This window comes from Mya arenaria, chromosome 11 (genome assembly GCF_026914265.1).
Source record: "Mya arenaria isolate MELC-2E11 chromosome 11, ASM2691426v1".
NCBI lineage: Eukaryota > Metazoa > Mollusca > Bivalvia > Myida > Myidae > Mya > Mya arenaria.
This window is the reverse complement of record NC_069132.1, coordinates 42,841,968-42,865,307: the sequence shown is the minus strand read 5'-3', so window position 1 is coordinate 42,865,307 and position 23,340 is coordinate 42,841,968. Positions and strand designations below refer to the sequence as shown.

Below are 23,340 nucleotides of genomic sequence, written 5' to 3'. Positions count from 1 at the left end.
TTTCGTTTTCCTTTCTAGGGAAACTCAAGTATAATTATGATAAACAATGTTTTGGTTTTATGATAAAATCAAGTTTAAGGAAGACATTTGCCGAAATGACATATGATACTATTGCACTTAAGGTATTTAGAGGAAATATGTTAATATGCTCATTTTCTGTTAATATATTTAACATGGAATTCAAAACATGAACCAAAATACATGATAAGCCCGAATTTTAATAGATTTTACATTTAGTCTGAGCATAGAGGCCGTGTATTCCAATTATTTTTGTAAGTCTAACTATCAAGGATTTTAAGGGTATTTCAATATCATAAATTAATCATCATTCTCTTCATTTTGAACAGGATGTGCCGAAGCATCAGCTTGATATCAGACCAAGCCAGTGGAATACACAAGAAGGCCGACTTCAAGCAGCTTCCAGCCAAAGTAACCAAGGTATTGGAAATCCTTAACAACGTGGGTGAGGCCGGAAAGAAGAACATGAACTCGCTGAAGGCTTCAGGGAAGTCCATCCTAACAAAGATCAAGAACCTGAGGAAGACACTAAACAAGCTGCTAGATGAGATGGAGAAGAAGACAGTGAAAGAGATGGACAGTGTCCTGGCTGAGCTGAATGGATCACTTCAGAAGGATATTGACCGGTGCAACAATCTACATGATCATATGAAAGCCTTACTGGACACGATCCCAGCCCGGGGTGAAGACAGCGAGTCCAGCTCCTACATTGGCTACAGAAAATGCCAGGACAAGATTGCAGAGGTAAACAGTCTGCTCAAGCAGATGTCGACCAGACCAGAGGCGACTATTACATTCAAGCTTAACACACAAGCTGAACAACTGCTGTCTGAACTGAAGACACTAGGATACTTCGAGGGGTATCCTGACACACAGATTCCAAAAAAACCGGCTGGTGTGTCATTACCTAGAGAGATAAACAAGTTCTCTGATATATCTACAGTTTTCGAGGTACAAGGAAAAAAGTATTTCAGTACAAAATTAATTTCAGATAAAAAGCCATGTAGAATTACTGGTATTACAGAACTTCCAGGAGGAGATATTGTTCTTGTAGATACTAGAAATTGTAAAGTTAAGGTGCTAAACAGCATGTCCAAGGTCACGACCCACTGTGATCTCCCGGAGTATCCATGGGACATCTGCCACATCTCAAAAAATAAAGTTGCCGTAACTGTTACCCGTGCAACTCCTGTCAGATATGAAGTACACTTCCTAACGGTGTCCACTAACAAAATCAAGATGACCAGAAAGTTCTCAGTTGACCATTACTGTCGCTCCATCAGGCACCATCAGGGTCAGCTGTATGTAAGCTCATGCAATACCCTGTACATCTATACCACAGCTGGCAGACTGGTAAACAAAATACATGAAGACATGTCTTTGCCAAACACAGTGTGCAGCTTTGCCTTGAGTACAGATGGAAGTAAGATCTACATAGCCAACCCCATCTGCAATAAACAGGAAATTTGGTACTACAAACTCATGCACTCCAAAAGCTATATTTTAAGTGGGGCGTCGGCGCGAGTGAAACATTAACTTTTGGTGTTCACGAAGTGAAATATATTTCAATCTTACACTGAAACGAACATTTTTTCTGTTCATTATTTCCCTAAAAAGGATATTAAATGAATGTCAGGTATATAAAATTGTATTTTTTTTAAAAAACGCGGAAATTGCACGCAAACGTAATTTTTGTGAGTAATTTCGGAAATTATTTCGTCCTTGCATGCTTACGTTTGATTTGTGAGTAAAAGCCTACTACTAAAACAATAAACTGAGCAAAATAGCAAAAATAATAGAATACTTATAAAAGACAAAAATAGGAAATGATAGTGCTTGAAATAAGAGAAACACGAGATCAAGCTTTGCGCTTTTTAAATAATTAAATCAGCTGTTTTCTTTAATACATTTTTAAATATAGCTTTGCAAGCAAGTAAACATGAGCCAGTCACTCCAAATTGAGCAGACTTAGATCAACGGACACAATCTTGCAACGTTGCATATTTTTTTTATGAATTATCAATAAAATTCACACGGTGCATTTAAAACTTCATGACACGTTGCGGAAAAAACCACTCTGATAGCTATCGCGAGCAGTATAACTGCAGCTCGAACATCCGTCTGATTGAGACTAGTCGGAGTTTCATCTGAAAGCAGACGAAATGATGTCCACGTTTTTATGTGTGTTGTTGCTAGGCGTTATTCTTGTGGCCAGTGTCCAAGGATTGACCGAGGACCAGCTTCAGCAGATTTTGGGAAATGACAAGGGTAAGCTTCTGCTTTCGATATTTGGTTTCTGAAAACTCTTTATATAGTCGTCTAAATGCACATTGCAAATGCGATTCTTTTCAATATTGACAAAATTCGAATACAGTCATTGTGTCAGTTTCAATAATTACTTCAATATTAGATTTAATCGTATTATTTCAAATGCTAATACATGTGGCTACGCATATCATAATATATAATAGCGTTTTGGCCTGTGACATTAAATTAAAGTTCATGGAAACTTTGTCATTTATTTAAATTTTGACAATGGCACAGTTGAATTGGTGGACAGTGTTTCTTTCTTGCATACCGGAGACGTGGTTCCGGTCATGTGCCAGTGAAGGTGGGCCAAGCGCAACAGTGCGTCAATTATAAATATTTGAAATTATAACTTGATCAATTAAAATTATGACAAATCAAAATTAAAAAAAACAACAACAAACAATTAAAAATCTATATATGTATATAACCAAAGTGTTCAAATTGTGTAAAATGGTGTATACTTGCAAATTATTTTATCATGACGTCAGTAAATGACACCGTGTGGGAAAAGGCGTGTCAAAAGTTTGTAGTTCCCATATGTAAAGGAAGCACATGAAATATATTTATATTATCCTTATTTTTTTCTTAATGTTTAATAAATACAAAACAGGTCCAAAAGGTGGGTATTAATTTTGTGAGACGATCAGAACCACGCCATATTTCGGGTATTTTGTCCGGGGGTATTTGGTCGTACACTTGATCATTTCGGGTAGACTTTCGACCAATGTTTTGCTATCTTTAACAGGGGATTTTCGACCTTCTGAAAATTTTCATTGAATTAGGGTAGGATTTGGAGATGTCAAGCTATTTAGGGTCAGAGTAGTGTTAGGAAACAAACATCTCGGAATATATAATCCGGACTATTTCATTTTTTTGTTTCCCGGTCGGATGTCTAATGCCTTATCCCATATGCTCCCCCCTTAATCCATCCCCCAAACCCATACGACCAAAACATTGGTATAAACTGTATAACACTGTCTGTTGGAAATACAATAAAATAAGATCGCTTATAAAAATTGCTGACCATACCTCGTTTCGTACCATCGGATCTTGAGGAATTTTATTGTTCCTTTTCAAGTAAAAATATATCGTGCTATTTTGTAGTTGGGTTTTAGAACCATGTCGAGTGCAATGAAAACGTCATTTTTCCTTGCTTTAGGGGCACCGGCTTCTGACGATGTCGGATGGTATCATAAAACCAAGACCAGGAAAGGTTTGTATTTTTAGAAGCATCTTTAGAAGATCGATGTTTTGCGATCTCTAACAGGGGATTTTCGACTTACTGCAAATTTCCATTGGATTAGGGTAGGATTTGGAGATGTCCAGCTATTTAGGGTCAGTGTAGTGTTAGGAAACAGACATCTCGGAATGTATAATCCGGACTATTTCAATTGTTTGTTTCCCGGTCGGAGGTCTAATGCCTTTCCATTATGCTCCCCCTCTCTTCCCACCCACCAACACCCGACCAAAACATTTGTATAAACTAGGTTACAGTATCTGTTGGAAAATCATATAAGATCGCTTATACAAAATTGCTGACCACACCTTGTATCATATATTGAGGGAATTTACTGCAGCTTTGTCAAGTAGAATACTATTGGCATTAAACCACTATTTTGTAGTAAGAATTTAGATCCATATTGCGTGCAATGAAAACGTCTGTTTTCCTTGCTTTAGGTGCACCGGCTTCTGACGATGTGGGATGGTATCATAAAACTAAGACCAGGAAAGGTTTGTATTTTTAAAAGCATCTTTAAAGGACTCGTCCACAGATTGTATGTCGGCAACGCTTTTATTTGTGAAATTGAGGGTTTTTTTACTTATTGTTATGAATTATATACCTAACAGCAACTGACAGATGCTCAATCGAACATAATTTTGTAAATCCAAACCTACAATGATTCAATTTTAAAAAGCATTACTAACGCTTTTTGGCAAAATGGAGCATGCGAATGGGGATTCAGTATCTGTTGGAAAAAATCATATAAGATCGCTTATAATAATTGCTGACCACACTTCGTATCATATTTTGAGGGAATTTACTGTAGCTTTGTCAAGAAGAATAATATTGGCATTAAACCATCATTTTGTAGTAAGATTTTAGATCCATATTGCGTGCAATGAAAACGTCTGTTTTCCTTGCTTTAGGTGCACCGGCTTCTGACGATGTGGGATGGTATCATAAAACTAAGACCAGGAAAGGTTTGTATTTTTAGAAGCATTTTTAAGAGACTCGTCCACAGATTGTATTTTGGCGACTCTTTTAGTTGTTGAAATTGAGTGGTTTTATTTTTAACTTATTTCTATGAATAATATACCTAACAGCAACTGATAGATGCTCATTCGAACATAATTTTGTACACATTTATATATATAACAGGGGATTTTCGACCTACTGCAAATTTCCATTGGATTAGGGTAGGATTTGGAGATGTCCAGCTATTTAGGGTCAGGGTAGTGTTAGGAAACAGACATCTCGGAATGTATAATCCGGACTATTTCAATTGTTTGTTTCCCGGTCGGAGGTCTAATGCCTTTCCCATATGCTCCCCCCGCTCCCCACCCACCAACACCCGACCAAAACATTGGTACAGTATCTACGTAACAATATCTGTTGGAAAAAATCATATAAGATGGCTTATACAAAATTGCTGACCACATTTCGTATCATATCTTGAGGGAATTTACTGTAGCTTTGTCAAGTAGAATACTATTGGCATTAAACCATTATGTTGTAGTAAGATTTTAGATCAATGTTGTGTGCAATGAAAACGTCATTTTTCCTTGTTTTAGGTGCACCGGCTTCTGACAATGTCGGGTGGTTACATGTAACCAAGACCAGTAAAGGTTTGTATTTTTAGAACCATCTTGAAGGGACTCGTCCACAGATTGTATAAAGGCAACGCTTTTATGAGTTTTTTAACTGTTATGAAGGTATAAATGCATTTTAGTAACACTCAGGCGTGTAGCTAGGGCCAATTTGGGATAACGCAGATCGATAACTTGGGTTATATTAACCCCTTCACCCTCTGCCCCCTTCGGTTTTTATTTCAAACTAGAGAGTTTTGGTAATACAAAAACTTCGACCTTTCAAAATTTCATTAAGCAACTGCTTTTATGCGTACAGTCGGCAACGCGCATGACAGTGATATGATGAAATAGGTTTGAAAAATATACTTTTAAGAATATTATATAAAAACGAATTTTACAGACCCGGCCCCTTGGTGTCAGTCGCATATTTCCGGGGCTGATTGCTGTTTGCAAAGGACGATGCACGCACACGGGAGGACATATCACTTGAACGGTAAGATAATAATACGGATGCAGTGTGCAAAGTTTGATGGCAATCAGGCGGAGAATAAGTTCTTGAGAAGACGGAACTTTTTTTTTATTCAGCGTTGTTATCATGTTATGAATTCTCGTTGAGTTTTCGTCGTCTGCTTGCGTTGATAGAACGATAAAAAGGAGATAGAACTTAAAAGTACGGATACTAAAGGAGGATATAACTTAACAATTAAATCTCAGTGTTTATACACTTAAAGCGGGTTGGATTTGTAAAATAGACAACCAAGTGTGTTTTTCTTCGATACAAATTATTAACGTAAGACGGGGCCATGCACGAATAAATCATGGCTTTTTGATACACTTTAATAAAGATCCGGGAATAATTTATATTGGCCGGCTACTTGACGTCGTCAAACTTTATCAATTTTAATCATACTTGATAGAAATTAAAATTGCATTGATTTATAATTATTGTGTAATTATGTAATTAACATTAACACGTACATTAAATAATTCATTTTATTATGATAACTTTCAATTAATAGAACTCTGTATTCCCAGTTAGATACTTTAAATTGATTAATTCGACCACCAATAATCTTACCTCTGTCTCTACCGACAGCTTGTGTGAACGTGGACTTCCACCCCCATGCAAATGAGTACTCGGTCTACTTCAGTGTGAATGGGTACTCCCTCTTCCACAAGGACACAGACCGTACGTATACATAAATCATTATTCACCCTCTTATCCTTACTTATTACTCTAGACTAACACCCTCAGACTGACGAGTACTCGGTCCTCTTCAGTGTAAATGGGTACTCTCTTCCATTAGATCACAGATCATACGTCTACCACCCTCAGACAGACGGGTGTACGATTTAAATCAGTGTAAAGTGGTTCTCTTTCTTTAATATATATATATATATATATATATATATATATATATATATATATATATATATATATATATATATATATATATATATATATATATATATATATGTTTGACTACTTACTCGTATATAGTTAGTAGTTAAAGGTTTATCACTCAAAATTTATGTTTGTTATACTGCACATGTATTGATTGTGAATAAGAGTGTCATTTTAAACATAACATCTATAAGGTTATTGTTTACGAGCTGCTGTAACATATTTTTCATACTTAAATATGTAATGGCCTTCAAGAGGTCTGAAACAATATGTTTTTCATGAATATAACTAGTCTGGTCGGCGGTGAGAATCTCCCTTTAGGGATGGAATACATTAAATAACATAACTTCTATCCTTTACGTATTTCAGTGAAGATGAATGAAATGGAGGAATGTTTCTCGGCGTCCCAGCTGGCCCCTGGTGCCAAGATTTGCATTAAATTGTACAAGATCAGCACGAAACGCAAGCGTATGTGCGCTGCCCTGGATGGCAAGGCTGTTATCAAGGTATCCCCTAAGCAGAGCCTCACTCTTATTTCAAATACCTTTTAAATATTTTATAAGACGATAGGGGTGAAACTGATATAGTGTATGCCATCCATATAGCTGTTTGTTTACAGTCCTTCTAGCGACTCACGAAAAATCCTCCTTGTCAAGCCATCACTTCGTTTCAAAACATTAAGTCCCTACCTAACCGCCGGGCCGACTGAAAACGTATTGGTCGGGTCCGACAAATCAGGTTTAAGGTTAGCAGCGTATCAACCACATACTCGTATATAATCGATCGAAATCGACACTGGGAATGTAAATTATTGTAAAAAGACATTTATCAACTTAAGTTCTTTTGCACTAGCGGTTTAATTCATTACAATGTTATTAGTTGAATGTAAATTCGACTTATAAAGGTCAAGTCATGAATATCGTGTCATAACATTACGTAATTATCTTCCTTCTGTTTTGTTAGGGCGTTGAGAATAAAGTTCAGCTGGACTACGGATGTTTCCAAATCGGTTCCGGAGACGAGAACGAGGATGAGCAGGTGCCCGTTGGCATGGAAACAGAGGAGCAGGCAACAAATGCTGAGATGTACCGAGCTCTCTCTGATCAGCTAGATCAGAGAGATGGGGGTGAGGAAACGACCTCTACCGAAGATGACACACTGCGTTTTTAAATTTGATTCCGCAGTGTTAAATATGGAATTCAAGTCAAAATATGGAAAGCTGGTCGAGACATTCCAATTTATAGTTGCTACTTGACACTTGTTAATTAAAAATAGTCAACCACCTATTTGTCTTTGCTATTAAAATAATTATTTATGAAATGTTTTAACAAAATACAGTCATGTGGATCCCTTTGTTAAACTATATGCGCTCAAAACAGCATCCTGCGATTAGCAAATATCAATCGGAAAATGGCAATTGGCAATTTAAAATATAGCATGTCATAGCCGGATTTCCATATTTATGGCAACTCATGTTTTCATTTAAAAAAATATAATCATAAAAAACTAGCGATGATAAACGTTGTCAATATGACCGTGTTATTATGTAAAACATATTTAATTAATTTGGAAATGGAAATTCAACATCATGACGACCATTTTTACAATGTCATGATATCTGGCAATATATAACATTTTGTTTCAATCCCAAACATGCACGTTTAATCATAATCAATAAAATGATATGGTTTGTGTTTTTCCTTCCATTTTGCAACAACATATACTTGTCAAATAAAAGATCGTATATCCCTAAATCCACTTGTTCTGTCTTGTTTATTCCCTCACATCAAAGAACTGTAACAAAAGGCTATAACTATCTGCAAACCAGTGATTAAAGACTGCGGTTAAGGAATGACGTCACCATTACGTCATATGCACTTCCGTTGGGTGGAAAATTCTCAATAAATTTATGTTCTTATGATTGATAGACATGTTTTCACATGCTCAATACACTGTAAATCAAAACTGTCATTATTCCTGAAACTTTTATACCTTAAGTATCTATTCTTGCTTGATTTATCATTTAGAGTAGAGATTAAAGCATAAACCGCTGCCCTATAGTTGAAAGGTCATTTTGGAAGATCTGTCATGGCGGACAGTGCAATTTTTAGAGTTTGTTTTTCAAGTGGAGTGATTTTTCTTAGGAATAACTTGACCCCCCTTTTTTATTGGCTTAAAAGGTAATTTAAAGCTTGTACTTTAAGAATATATGTGGTTATCATAGCCTGCATTCGCTCGAAATGCCTTTAATTGTTGTCTGAAAATTATAATTTTACATTGAATTATATAGGGTATAACAATGGTGGTGTGTAACCTTAAAGAAAAATGCATAAAACATATTTCATTTGAACTCCAATATAAAATCTGCGATCTATTTTTTTGTCAGCAGTCTTAAATGACTGATTTACATGCATTTTCGAACAAATTTGGTCGTTCCACGACAAAAAAAATAAATTAAAAAAAAAGTTGTCAAAACGTTAAATTTGTGAGAGTGCAGCTTTAAGCCGCTGGGTTTTGTATTTGCTTTCCATGCGGTATTGCGATACGGGTAATTGAACGACAAGCATGTTTTTAAATTTAGTTTGGCCTTATGCTTCAGTTCAGATTTTTCGTTTAGCCGATAAAGATACAATTTGAACTCGCCCCAAACTTGGAAATCAATGGAATTAAAACAACAACAAAAACAAGCCCAGTAGCCTTAAATTTAACCAAGATCCTAGGCGCTCCGAGTCAAGGTCAAAGGTTTTAGCCATATATTGATTCAAAGACGAACCACTTGGGTTTCTCCATTGATACACACATTTAAAGATGCACTCTTACTCCCGAATAAGATGTACCACAATGAATTCAATTGTTTCAATTTACCAAAAAATAAAAATAAATATCGAATACAGTGGTTCTTATGAAGGATACTGAGTTTAATTTCAAAGAAAGGCGCATAAAAGACAAAATTTCTACCTTATGAGAGGAAAGTCGATCACTGTAAATCTTTTAGCACTCACCCGTCATTTAATATTTGTGCATTTTCAGCTATTAAATACACGGTTACAATATTGTGATCAGTAACTAATATTTTCCATTAATGCATTATTTAGTAAGTAGTTAAAGGTTTATAACTCATAATTTATAATTGTTAGACATGTGTATGTATTGATTTTAAATATGAGTGCCACTTGAATCAACATTTGTGGTTTTCCAAGTAGTTTATGCAGTGCGAGTGCATTTGTGTCGTAGTTATTCAGCTTCTAGAATATTATTATTACACGCATCCAACATGAATTGCGCCACGCCATTGGTCCAGAACTGTTCACGCGGTGACCTCATTTTTTTCATATTGGGTCACTAATCTTTTTATCGTACCAAAATGGAATTATTATTTTTCGATTCGTATTAGTTATTGAAACATTTGTTGGCGTTTTGATCCATGTAAACAGGTTGTCGACGTGATATATACACGAATGAGTTAGTAGTTGACCAGATATGGAATAAACTGGGCGAAGAAAAAATATTCGGGTTCAGCTTTTGGACAAGCCTTTTCCGAGCACTAAATTGTCAAGATTAAAAAACACACAACTGAATACGTGAAGGTAAACCGTTTAAGGGAATTATTCAAATTCAAAATGCTTGTGTATACGTGAAATGGTAAGTAGATTATTTCTTTAATAGTTAAAAGCATTTCTAATAATGGCTGTAAATAATTTATTAAAATTAATGCATAATTTCAATTTATTTAATAATGACAATAAATCCCTGTACCGCGTGATGCTTATGTTTTCTATGCCAGCATCATCAGCCTTCATGGTGTTTATTTAAGGAATGAATTGAGGGCTTGATGTCATTATCGGGGTATGAACGCAATTAGGCTGGTCAAAGTGTGTGGAGTCCGACTCCACGAGTACTTTGACCAGCCCAATTGCGTTCATATCCCCGATAATGACATCAAGCCCGCAATTCATTACTTATATTTACACCAATAGTTTATTATTTCATTCAAGAATTGTTAAAAAAAACCTTAATTTCATTTAAAAAAAAACACTTTCAGTAACCCATTCCTACCCATTCTGTAAATAGAACGACCCGGAAGCATTTTAATGACGTCACAATATCGCGGGAAAAGATCAACCACTTGAAATCACTTTTAAACGTAAAATTCAAACAGTTATGCTTTCAATTCAAACAACTATACATTTAAAATTTAAAAAACAAACACTTTCTAAAATGTTGATTTATATTTTATGGGACCTTCTGACACAATACAAACAATAATAAGATAAGTATTTTTCATGTGTATTGTTATGCAATGAATTGCGATCCGAACATATCCGAAGATGTTGCGTTCATCGATTGATGAACGCAATTGTCGAAATGACGTTCTTTTAAGGAATGGAAGTTGAGGTGTAAATATTATGCTGTATATCATGACATACTTTTTAATCATCCTTTCTGCTGGCCTGTACAAATACTCAGAGGAAATGGGCTGTCCGGGTCCAGAGATTCCACAGGGCGCCGGACAATATACACTTTGAATAGGTAGAAATACCTTCATTAGAAACATTTTTGAACCTTACTTGCTCTTCCTCATTTTCTTTCTGTTTATGATGTTTATTTTTAGTTTGTTGTTTTTCTTTTGCGGTTTCAGTGATGTTGTTTTCATCATTATTTTCACCATTTGCATAATCATTCATTCAAATTCAGCGTTCTGCATAAAAAAGTCGTCAAATTCCCCACCAAACGGCGTTTCAGCCATTGTCTCCATTACTGTAATACAGACATTTACTGTTTCCAAGTCAAGGGAAGCAAATCTTACCAAAAATGGAAAAATAAATTTCCAAGTTGTCCGCAGAGTATAATCAAATGTTTTTTTCCCCAATGGAGCCAGAGTGAAATGTTCTAGTTATCATTCACCAATATTTTTCACTCTTTCACCGATATGCATGAATGTTCATCGGATGCCATGTTCCGTTGTCGTCTGCGCCATATTACACTTACTAGTTCACTCTATGACTTGACCATTTCTTATCGAACTTTACAAATTAGGTAATTTGTTTATGGGCCATAATCTCGGTAATGTTTGAAAACTGGACCACAATGTTTCGAGCAATTTCAAACCCTGACTACAGGATCAAACTACTAATTTCGTTTTGGTATAACTTGTGTATTATTCTCAGTTTGAAGATTTTTTAACTTTAAAATTAAGAAATGTTTATGATAATCAAGATCATAAGTATCTTTCATGGCCGAGAGTGTAAGATATGTTCATCCCGACCCGAGCCTAGGGTGTTTTGCGCAAACGAGGTTTACCGAGCAGGTTTGCGCGCAGTGATTCAGATTATGGTAATGGTCAAATCGGTCTTTAAATAGTTCTGAGAAGAGTGAAGCATTATTTCTAGAAAGGTGCGTGAAAACATTTTTTTGGTGGCATTTGGAGCGAGAAATAATTAATGTGCAAGACAATGTTTCTATGATGCTACATACGACAGTCTTCAACAAAGGAGGGAATTACAATGTGATGACCATTTAAAAGGAGTTCCATGGACGCGCACCCCCTTAAACCACCATGCATCACACAATTGTAACCAAGCACCCCCCCCCCCCACAAAGGTCCGGGGATAGCCGGGGAAATGGGCCGTGTTTTACCTTACAGGTGGCCCCGCAGTGTAGGGTGAATGCGGTTGTTTTGTCTTCGCACCAAACATAGCGGGGAATGGGCCTTACCTAGCGTCCCTGGGATGCGGTGGCATTTGGCGGGGATTTTACCAGAAGTTCGTCTCGACAGGTCGGGGATTATACCCGGGCTTGACTGGACCGAAAGTCAAAGTCCCCGCTATTCCCCGCACCTGGGGGCCATGGTTACAATAGACTAATGCACTAGCGTTAAAAGCCTTGGTATTTTCTAAATTTGACCAAATAAGCCTTATATTCCTTAGACGACCCAGTTGTGTCCATTTTTCTTTAAACTGTGTTCCAATGTATAATTTTAGGCCTGTTTTATAACCTGCCAAGTCCTGCCAAGTCCAAATATTTGGATTCCTACATGAAAGTTCAGCAAACCGTTTCGCTAACATTCCTATCATGAAATTCAAAACATAAAACAATGCTGTTGTTTTTATTGCTAGATCATTTCAATTTCACCATATAACATACTATGCTTTGAAAATCACAATCATCACGTTACAGTTACAGGTTTATATTAATCACAATTAAAATTTTAAACTATCGGTTATCAGTCGGTTGATCGGTCGTTCTGGTTGTCGCCGTAGGGGGTCCGCAATGTGGAAGATAATTATTCCGCAGGGGCCTCCACGGAATGGAGCAACTTGCATACGTCGGCCATCGCCTCAAACAGGGCGACGGAGTCAAACTGGCGTCTGGCATCATCATTCTGTGAATATGATAATAGAAAAATCTTAGGCATACTTAGACAAGTATATTACGTATGTATAAACATCTGTTATTCTATAGATATAGATACATCATCATCATCATCATCATCATCATCATCATCACCATCATCATCATCATCATCATCATCATCATCATCACCATCATCATCATCATCATCATCATCATCATCATCATCATCATCATCATCATCATTATCAACAAGAACAACATCACCATCATCATCATTATCAACAACAACAACATCATCATCATCATCATCATCATCATGAGCAACATCATCATCATCATCGTCATCACATCATCACATCATCATTATCATCATCATCATCATCATCATCATCATCATCATCATCATCATCATCATCATCATCATCATCATCATCATCATCATCATCATCCTTATCAACAACAACACCGTTATCATCATCATCATCATCATCATCATCATCATCATCATCATCATCATCATCATCATCATCATCATCATCATCATCATCATCATCAATCGTTCAAATTATCAATCAGTCGTCATCGTCGTTTTCATCGCCACACGGGATTCCCTATGTATCGAAAATGAAGAAGACCGGAAATGACATCACATACCTCTACCTCCTGCTCGGCCAGCTCGATCATCTTCATGCATATCCCCCTGAGGGCGCCCTCGGGGTCGAACTCTCCCTGAACCTCGGGCTTATTCCCCTGTGGGCGAGCGGGAAAGGGAAAACATGTGAGAAGCTGTATTGTTTTTGTTATAAATTTCAATCTTTGGGAAACATAATTTAACCACGTGATACATATTCTGTCATTCATGGTTATGATTTTTGAAAACGCTGTTGACATTTCACGAAATAATTTGTTAAGGGTAGCTCAATTGAACGCAGAAGTGTTAAGAGAACATATCCAACTTTAGGCACCAACATGTAAAGGATTACGTATACCTTTAACTGGTACCGACAAAAAACATTTCTTTTTATCATATAGTGTAATTTCGATGAATAACTTTAGATGTTAATGTGGAACACCAATTCTTCCATACCGGACGTGTGTTTCTAGCACAACGGATAGGCATTTCCGGTGACGTCAGACGTGCTGGAAAATCCCATCTGGCATCCCCCCATGCCAGATGAGTCACGCGCTGTGACGTAATACTTTTTATTTCTTTTATTATATACTTTAGTAACCATAATTATGAGATTTCAATAGATGAGTTTCATAAACATTAATTTTGCAAAAATATATCTTCACAACAAAACGAAATACCCTTCAAAGACTTGATATCGAAGGAACTTATTGACGTTGACAGTGACTAAAAATTACTGAGCGTCATGACGTCAGTAAACATTATCGCACGCACTTTTTGGTGAAATGTACAAAAATGAGCTTTTTCATGCAGTTTCTTCACCAAAAAAAATCATTAAGGTATGCTAGAAAAAATATCTATCATGTGTATCCGTTCCGGATAGAAAAATCCGACTCTCGGGCACGCTGCGTAGCCGGTAAATCGGCAAGCCTCGTTACCAGGCAACGCAGGTACCCTCGGGTCGGATTTTTCTATCCGGAACGGGAACACATGACAGATATTATTAATTCCGGTCATGTGACCAGTGCTGGAAAAAACCATCTTACATACCCCATGTAAGTTGAGTCACGCGCAACAACGAGCCACTTCTTATTTCATTTATTGTATGGTTTACATTTTTATAAAGCGCAATCAAATACATATGTTTGCAAGACTTTTAATTAAAATTGAACATAAATCATCGTTAAAAATGCTATTTTTAGTTATTCAAAATTACTGCGCTCTATGACGTCGGTAAACAACGTCGCACGCGCTTTTTGGTGTAATAGTACAAAAGTTCGTTTTCAACGTCATTTTTCCACAAATTGATAAATTTAGATATGCAAGAAAAAATATCAATCATGTTTTTCCGGTCCGGATCGAAAAATCCGCCCCTTGGGCACGCTGCGTGGCCGGTAACTCGGCAAGCCTCGTAACTGGCTTACGCACGTGCCCTCGGGTCGGAGCGTGCCTTTAAATGTATTAAAAACATACCCCTTTACCCAACCTCCTCAGCGTTGGCGCGACATCCTCTGTTACATCATCATTAGGACCGTCACCCTCCGGCTTGTCACTCTCCGACTTGTCACCATCCAAACTGCCGTCCAACTTCTCCTTATTCTCCTCAAGCTGCTCGAAAAGCATGAGACACACTTTCCCGAGCTCCTCCTTAGCGGCCGCGAAGTCACGCTTGCCTTCCTCCTTAACAAACATCTGGGCGCACAACTTGGCCACCCCCTCCACTAGCTCGTTGCCAATCTTCTCCCCTTCTGGACGGTCTCCTTTCGCCCGGTTGCCGCCATCACCATCGGGCTGCACCGGAAGTAGAGGGGGCTTATTGAAATATATATTGCGGGCAAACGGGAAAATGGAAAATGTGATAATCTGTTTTTAAAGGCTTCAATCTTTTGGAAACAAAATTAATACATACTCGTATTCTTTCATACATATTTCGTTATTAAAGAGGACGTGGACGTTTTTCGAGTTAATATGTAAATTAAATAATTTTTAATCATCCTTAAACAAGAACTGGTCCGGAATGGTGCATTTACAGCGTATTTAAACAATTTAGCTCCTATATTGACACATAATAAGTTTACTTGGATCATTTTAGAATTTGAGGGGGGGGGGTGGGGCACGCGCCAGGTTTTAATGTGAACAGAACTTATTTTAGGCACAATCATGTCAGGGACTAGGTATAAAATTCAATTCAAGTGAGCTCCAATCGAGTGTTCTTCAAATAAATATTGACCAATTCAATTCAATTAAAGAGAGCTCAAATCGAGGACTCTTCAAATAAATATTGGCCTGTTCAATTCAAATTATAAAAGAGAGCTGAAATGCAGTGCTCTTCAAATAAATATTGACCTGTTCATTTCAAATAAAAAGAGCTGAAATGCAGTGCTCTTTAAAAAAATATTGACTTGTTTATTTGAATATTAGAAAGCTCCAATCGCATTGAGGATAGCATCAATTGAATTAAGAATGTCTCCGAATCATTTGGAGAGCTCTGAAGTACAATTAAAGATGTCTCAAAATCAACTGAATATTTTGGTGAATTATTTAAGTTGATTAAAGGGACTGAAGCTCATATGTTTCTATAGACCTCGTAAAATAAAACAACAACTGATTTCAAACTGACCACAATTCAAAGATATTCCAAATTTATTCAACCGAACAAACCATTCGGAACTCGGAATTCGGATGTATGCCGGTACATCAGTTGAAGTAGTTCGTAAATTTTTTAATTATATCATTCATTAAATGTAGTGTTTTAGAGTTGTATTTATTTATTTAAGTTTAAATTGATTGCCAGTGAAATGTATTATTGCAAACATTATTAAGATTCCCAAGATTAGAGTCATAATGTTTAACTGCTGAATAAAATTACAACGCGATCTACTTCCAGCGGACTTAAACGTACCGCTTATTGAGTATGTCAACCGTCCAAATACATCCGAGGTTGTTTTCAATAAAAATGGCCGAGGAGCTCCGTATGCCGTACAAACCGTGAGGACAAAAGCACTATGCTTAACCCTGTAACGCAGAGTACTGTAAGTATTGGTGGAATTCGATCGACTTCCGATTTTTAAATGTAGTTTTTTTATACTTCATACATTTCCTGTAGCATAAGTATCTTTTTAAATTATTTTTTATAATGAACTGTTGTGCCTTAAAAAGGTAATCATAACATACCCCTTTTCCCAACATCCTCAGTGCTGGCTCTGCAACCTCCGGCTGGTCATCCTCCGGCGCGTCACCCTCTGGTATGTCAAGACCCATCTCGTTGTCCTTGATCTCTAGGATTTTCTCGAGCAGCTCGAAACACACCTTCTGTAACTTCGCCTTGTCGGCGGCGAAATCACGCTTTTCTCCCTCGTCCTTGAGCACATCCCCGCAGAACTTTACCACTACCTTTATTAGGTCTTTGTCCATCCCCTCCTTACCATCGCCTTCTGGTTGGTCGCCACCTTTCTGATCACCACCATTACCACTGGGCTGCACCGAAAGTAGAGTTGGTCAATAATTTAAATTTACAAACATAATAATATATTTATACAGATACGTGAACTACAATGTACAAGAGTGCCCAGAAAATTGCAAACAGTTACATTTAAAAATAGGCCAGCTTCATCAGATTTTAATCATTTATGGCTGACTGCTAATTTACTGAAATAAATGTATTGGAAAACATGAAAACTGCCTTTTCTTTGGACAAAATAAAATGATAACCACTAAAATGAATTATGATCACCTGGTGTTATTGTTCTATTTTATTGAGACTTACCCTCGCGAGGGCCAGACCAAACATTACGAAGGCGAGAATTAGGAACTTCATCTGGAAAAATGAATAGTTATGATAAACATGTAGAAATGTACATACATTTAAAAGCTGCACTCTCAAGGATTGTCAGTTTTGACACGTTTTAAAACAGTTGTCTCAGAATCGGCTAATTTGACCATCAATGCCTTCAATTCAGTCAAATTAATGGCGATATGATCTATTTGTCAGCAGACTTTAATCTAGCACTGTTTGCCAGACATTTCCACCAACATTGACTCATTCCAAGACAAAATTTATTTGTTTTAAAAATGCCAAAACGATCAATCTGTGAGAGTGCAAATTTAACGTTTAACGGAAACCTTCTATTTATACGTATCTTCGCTGTAGAAAATGGATGAGCATATATATTTAAAGCTGCTCCCTTACAGATTGAACATTTTGACAACTTTTTTTTTGTCTTGAAACGAGCTAATTTTTGAAAAAAAATCCTTGGAAACCAGTTATATAAAATTGCTGACAAATAATTAGATCGCAGATTTTTATGTTTAAGTTAAAAAGTTGATGTTTTATGCATATTTCTTAAACCGTAACGGTTTAAGCCATAAAACATTAATTTTCGAACGGAAATATGAACATCTGCGCTCTGATCTTTTGTCAGCAATCCTTTATCATTGGTTTGCAGATATTAATGCAAAAACTTGCTCTTTCGAAGACAATAAATAAATAAAAGTGTAAAAATGGTATATCTGTGAGAGTGCAGCTTTAACGTTTTACGGAAAAGTTCTATTTATACACGACGTAATCTTCGCTGCAGAATAAGGATGAACATATACATTAAAAGCTGTAAGGTGCATATAGTATGATTCTTATCCAATTTCAATCTCATTCATAGAATTTATTGTATTATAACCCTTGAACTGGATAGGGTTACCGAAAAACTGAATCAAGATAAAAAAAAAATGAGTCAATTAAATAGTTCATTTTCAATGACATCGAATTACCTAGCGCTAGACTTGAACGATTAAACTCCAAAAATAGACCTATGCGCAAGGACAGTGTCAATAACACCTTTTGTATCATTTTATAATTGCGTCTAAATTTGTGGACAAAGACATGGATTTGTATGGTATACGTATTTTATACTGCCATAAACATGATATTATGTCAGAATTCAGAGCATGACAAAGTTTATATTATTGCTTATTTCTGAAAATAGAGCTCTGTTAATAAGATCAATTTCTTCTGTATTTGGTAATAAGAGTCTTGAATATATAAAATCGCTCATAAAGACATTGTCACATACGGTATTGTTAAATAAGCTTTAGTTTTTTACGATATTGTGAAACTTGTTTGTAAATAATATAATTGCAAAATTATTCATTTTGTTTTTTCATGCATGCACTATTTATATTTGTGTTTATACTTTATAACGATAAGCTACAATATATTATATGCATAAGTTAAATTAACATTCTGTTTTGTTCTGTTCTGGTCTGGGCTGTCAAAAACATATACATTTAAAAAAATGTATTACCAGAGTAAACATGATTTATTATTAGTTTACGTATACACAATAAAAAGTTTAAAATGTATTCAGAGAATGCTAACGCAGCATAACGAATAACTCCTCAGCGAAAAGAGATCATAAATGTTGAAGAAAAAAAAACAATTAAAGGGAACTTCAATCTGTATTAACTCTTGTCTTTGTAATTACAGTCGAACCCCGTTGGGTCGAACCCCAAGGGACCGCCAAAAATATCTCGAGCCTCGGGGAGTTCGAGCCAAGCGGGAATGATTACATTCAGTATAATGAAATCGGTCCTTTTGATCCAGTTCGAGCCAACGAGGAAATCGAGCCAAGCGAGTTCGAGCCAACGAGGTTCGACTGTACGTTAGTAATTGTCATGTTCTATTTTTGTGTATTTGAAATGCATTTTCAAACAGCACCTGATATAATTACTGTTATTCAATTATAACAATATTTTCAAGGTCATATGTATTGAACATTGCATTGTATGCGACGATTACCATAAAGGACTGTCGATTATCCACTTGCAGCGCCGACAAATATGCAAATCCAGTGTTTTAAAAATTACATTTTAATATTGACCGTTTGTTTTTAAACCATTAAGCTGAGCTTTGTTGAGAAAAAAAACAGTTTGTTTAGTTTAAACTATTTTTTTTTTACAACTATTGTGAAACAAGTTATTACAACATTATATTTATTATATTTATCACTCTCGTTGGCACGATGTTGCGCGAGAGTGTGGTCCTGTGATGTGGGGAAACCGGAGTACCCGGAGGAAACCCACTTGTCCGGCTTGGTGACCACTAACCAAACTCACATGCGCCCAGGCCGGGAATCGAACCCGGGTCGCCTTGGTGAGAAGCGAGTGCTATAACCACTGCGCGCTAACCGGACAACCAAAAACCACTAGCCGAGTCGACAACGATGCATTAGTTCAATAAAATAAAAAAAATGAACATAAAACAGCATATTTTTTTATCGAAATTATTAAGATTAAAATCTAGGTGTGAGTGAAGAAAAACGCAAACAGCCACCAACCAACAAATATATCCAAGATTTCTTAAAAAAAGTTCATTTTCGATTTCGAAATGATTAAAAGAAAATTCGACATTGTTAAGCAAATCTTAGTCAAGTAAACTTGCAGCTCACAATTTCTTAAAAGTTGTCTATAAAATCCTGAAAGAAATCATTATTTTTTCCGAAATCTCTTTTTTTAAAGTTGAAAATAATTCGCAAAACACATACCTTGAGCTCTGCTGAAGACTTGATGGCTTACCGATGGAATTCGGCACTTTTATACCCTCTTTGGCGGATCGCGGGGGCGGCTTTGTAGTCATTAATTTCATTTTCGAGTGTCTTATAATTGTAATTACTGAAAAAAAATACATCGTTTTTCGTGAGCTGATCACAAACGAATCGTGATTTTAAATTTAAATTGTATAGATCTTAGTATTGGGTAACGTTCAGTTAACATGTCACGATTCACTTAAAATGTTTAACTCTTTCAATATTGTCAAATATTTGCACTTGAAATCGTGAATTTTGAACAATAATTTAAATCGGCAGTGAACCAAATACTGATCCTACTGCAAATACATGTATATATATTTTCGCCTTTACCAAAACAGAACATTGAACATTAAAGCTGAACTCTCACAAATTGACATTTTTTTTATTTGTCTGTCTCAGAATCAGCTCATTTTGGCATCAGTGCCTTCAATTAAGTCATATAAGATATCTCACAATAGAACAAATCTCAATTGTTTGGTAAACTGCCGAAAATTTCATTTTTTCTTAAAGCGTTAGTAACGCTTTTAGCCATAGAACATCAAATTTCATACGTGAATATGATAAGTGGGATCTGCTCTTTTGTCAGCAGTCTTATATCGCAGACTTCAAGATATTTATGAAAAAAAATCCTCATTCCAAGATAAAATATATATATTTTTTTCAAAACAATCAATCTGTAAGAGTGAAGCTTTAAGTCGCCCACTACTTTTGTAAAAATAGCTGACACACTTGAATTTGTTTTTCTTTCTTTTTAGCTCACGGATTCAATATGGTTCGGCTAAATCCCATCGAACAAAAAATATAAATTATGCATGTTGTAAGTAGAACCCCGATGGCTCGAGCTCGCTTGGCTCGATTTTCTCATTGGCTCGAACTGGATGTAAAGGACTGATTTTTATTCTATTGAATGTTACCATACTCGCTTGGCTCGAAATTCATGATGCTCGAGGTAGTTTCGCATGTCCCTGTAGTTCGAGCCAACCGAGTTCGACTGTAGTTGTATGCTGACAGTTACAAATAAGTATACAGCTGAAAAAGTCTAATTGCGATGGTGAACTATTGTTTTCAGCAAGAAAACAGCATGTAATATTATTCCGCCTACCTTATTAAAAAAAACCTACGCCATCCACCCCAAGTGAATTTTTGTCTTGATTTAGTTAAGCATTGCCTGCATGTAAGTTTTAGCAAATATTATAAATACATGTATATTATAGTTTGAACATAAAGACGGTTTTTGTTAATTTCAGTATAAAATCGTTTTTGATTTTAGTATGACCACGAGTAAAATAATATACGATCTTTCCCTCTTTGAAAAAATGCGACCCAGCTACCATCGTGTTCAGGTTGGATTGCCGATGGCGTAGACAATCAATCGTTCATGCACTGGCTTACGGAGAAATAGTTCTCAAATATTATTTTTTAAAGTTTATTTTTAAGTCATGTTTCATTCATTGTATTTTTTATTTTCATTTTAACAGGGCATGAATACAGGACAAAAGTACGGTGCAAGTCGACAGTTGGATGAAGTTTTTATTTATTTTTAGTTTGGTTCGTGATACGTGGGTAATCAACAACCCGTCACTGTCAAATACCAATCTGGTTCACAGGCGGCAGTGTCGTTGACATGACCCACCCTATGGCCACACCCCCTCCTTGAAAAAATTAGTCCCATTTTCTTCATGACCAAAATTATTTGAAACATGATCATCTATCACAAAACCCTAAATATCAACCAAAAATCCAAAGATTTCCCCCCCAAAATACTTATATTCTAATTAATGGTAGACATGTTAAGACCCTCGTACGGACGATGGCGTTTTCGTAAAGCTCGTAACTAACTTATTATTTAAACAATCGTCTCCAAATAACTTACATTCTTCTAAGAATATAATAAAGTTTCAAGAAATGTACAACTTCAACACATTTCCATCAACAAAATGGATATTTTAAGACCCAAACTCCGAAAAAATACTAGGTAGACATTTCCTTATCGTCATCGGAATCTGTGTGTTCAATAAAACTGTGTTCGTTGGTCAAATTAAACAAACGAGTGGGTCATGTCAACGCAACTGCCGCCTGTGGTCTGTTGCTTGAAGACGGGTTGTTTTTCAATTGTAGAGTATAGACCACGCTGCGTATGTTGACATATTTTTAGGCATGATGGGGTATGTAAGTCCATCAGTTAATTGTTGTGAAAACATGACAAAGTATGACAAAGACATACAGTTAGATTATAGAGATTTTTAACATTTTAGTCCGTTCGTATTGTAGGTATTCAATTCCAAATTGTACCTGGACAATATATGTACATTTTTCAAGTATACCTGCCTTGTGTAAACCACTCTCTTGAGATATATTATGATTATATTTCCATATTGTATGATTTACATCATACCTATAGTGAAATGGGTCTAACGATTTTCATGGGTGACTTTAACGCCAAGGTGCGTGCGCCGTCGTTAAACAGCCGAGATAAGTGTTTGATAGAATTTTTAAATGATTGTAACATGTGTCCTATAAATACATTGTCATCGTTTGTACGTTCTGACAATACTTACATATCATATGACGGTTGTTATACGTCACTTATAGACTATATATGTATACCACAGGAGAATATTGACTTTGTGACACATTGTGAAGTTGCGGATGACTGTTGTTTAAACGTTTCTCGACATAGACCTATTATTTGTTGCTTAGCGCTTAAAATTGTTGACTGTATTGAAAATGAATATAATGCCAATAATATGACTAATTGTACTAACTGGAAAAAAGTCAAGGTAAATCACATTCATTGCTATGAATCTTTATTGCATTATGAGTTTAACCAGTTTACTATAGACCCATGTGACGAAAGGGGCATTGACAAACTGTATGAAAGTGTATGTGATAAACTGTTAGAATGTTCGAGTAAATCATTTTCAGAACGGATCTTCAAGAGACACCTTAAACCATATTGGTCGGAAGAGCTCTCTATTCTACAGAAAAATATGAAAGTGCTACGTGATAGCTGGTGCCGGGCTGGTAGGCCAAGAGGCGAAAATTATTCTGAATATGTTGAGTACAAAAAAGCGAAGTGTGCATTTAGACGTAAACACAGAAGAACAGTTGAAGAATTTCTGCAAAATCTGGACCATACGATTGAAAGGGCGGCTGAAACAGATTCCGATTATTTCTGGAAATCAGTGAAAGCGCGAAAGAATAGCTCTGTGAATAAGATTGGTGATGGA

General features: G+C 36.2%; 3 protein-coding genes across 6 annotated transcripts; 2 read left to right on the top strand and 1 right to left on the bottom strand.

The window, feature by feature from the left end:
• The first annotated feature begins 483 nt into the window (after positions 1 to 483).
• Positions 484 to 1,554, top strand: LOC128208557 (uncharacterized). The gene has a single exon (XM_052912114.1). The coding sequence runs from the start codon at positions 484 to 486 to the stop codon at positions 1,552 to 1,554; it is 1,071 nt and encodes a 356-aa protein (XP_052768074.1).
• Positions 1,555 to 2,126: 572 nt separating this feature from the next.
• Positions 2,127 to 8,298, top strand: LOC128207527 (uncharacterized). 4 transcript variants are annotated; one of them, XM_052910482.1, is made up of 9 exons: positions 2,127 to 2,286; positions 3,488 to 3,541; positions 4,006 to 4,059; positions 4,477 to 4,530; positions 5,122 to 5,175; positions 5,540 to 5,632; positions 6,236 to 6,328; positions 6,914 to 7,050; positions 7,508 to 8,298. In XM_052910482.1, the coding sequence occupies exons 1-9, from the start codon at positions 2,181 to 2,183 to the stop codon at positions 7,712 to 7,714; spliced, it is 852 nt and encodes a 283-aa protein (XP_052766442.1). In that variant the 5' UTR covers positions 2,127 to 2,180; the 3' UTR covers positions 7,715 to 8,298. The 4 variants fall into 4 exon arrangements, with proteins under 4 accessions (XP_052766442.1, XP_052766444.1, XP_052766443.1 ...); XM_052910484.1 differs by lacking the exon at positions 4,006 to 4,059; XM_052910483.1 differs by lacking the exon at positions 4,477 to 4,530.
• Positions 8,299 to 12,634: 4,336 nt separating this feature from the next.
• Positions 12,635 to 20,149, bottom strand: LOC128207487 (uncharacterized). Its single transcript, XM_052910436.1, has 6 exons — positions 20,066 to 20,149; positions 17,296 to 17,346; positions 16,704 to 17,006; positions 15,003 to 15,320; positions 13,553 to 13,648; positions 12,635 to 12,926 (listed from the first exon to the last, which is right to left on the bottom strand). The coding sequence occupies exons 2-6, from the start codon at positions 17,344 to 17,346 to the stop codon at positions 12,828 to 12,830; spliced, it is 867 nt and encodes a 288-aa protein (XP_052766396.1). The 5' UTR covers positions 20,066 to 20,149; the 3' UTR covers positions 12,635 to 12,827.
• Positions 20,150 to 23,340: the final 3,191 nt, after the last annotated feature.

Coding starts and splice junctions, on each gene's coding strand:
- LOC128208557 (XM_052912114.1), top strand. CDS start 484: ATGAACTCGCTGAAGGCTTCAGGGAAGTCCATCCTAACAAAGATCAAG.
- LOC128207527 (XM_052910482.1), top strand. CDS start 2,181: ATGATGTCCACGTTTTTATGTGTGTTGTTGCTAGGCGTTATTCTTGTG. Junction 3,542..4,005: donor TAAAACCAAGACCAGGAAAG/GTTTGTATTTTT, acceptor TCCTTGCTTTAG/GTGCACCGGCTTCTGACGAT. Junction 6,329..6,913: donor CTTCCACAAGGACACAGACC/GTACGTATACAT, acceptor TACGTATTTCAG/TGAAGATGAATGAAATGGAG.
- LOC128207487 (XM_052910436.1), bottom strand. CDS start 17,346: ATGAAGTTCCTAATTCTCGCCTTCGTAATGTTTGGTCTGGCCCTCGCG. Junction 13,649..15,002: donor TGAGGAGGTTGGGTAAAGGG/GTATGTTTTTAA, acceptor GCTCGCCCACAG/GGGAATAAGCCCGAGGTTCA. Junction 12,927..13,552: donor TGGCCGAGCAGGAGGTAGAG/GTATGTGATGTC, acceptor TCATATTCACAG/AATGATGATGCCAGACGCCA.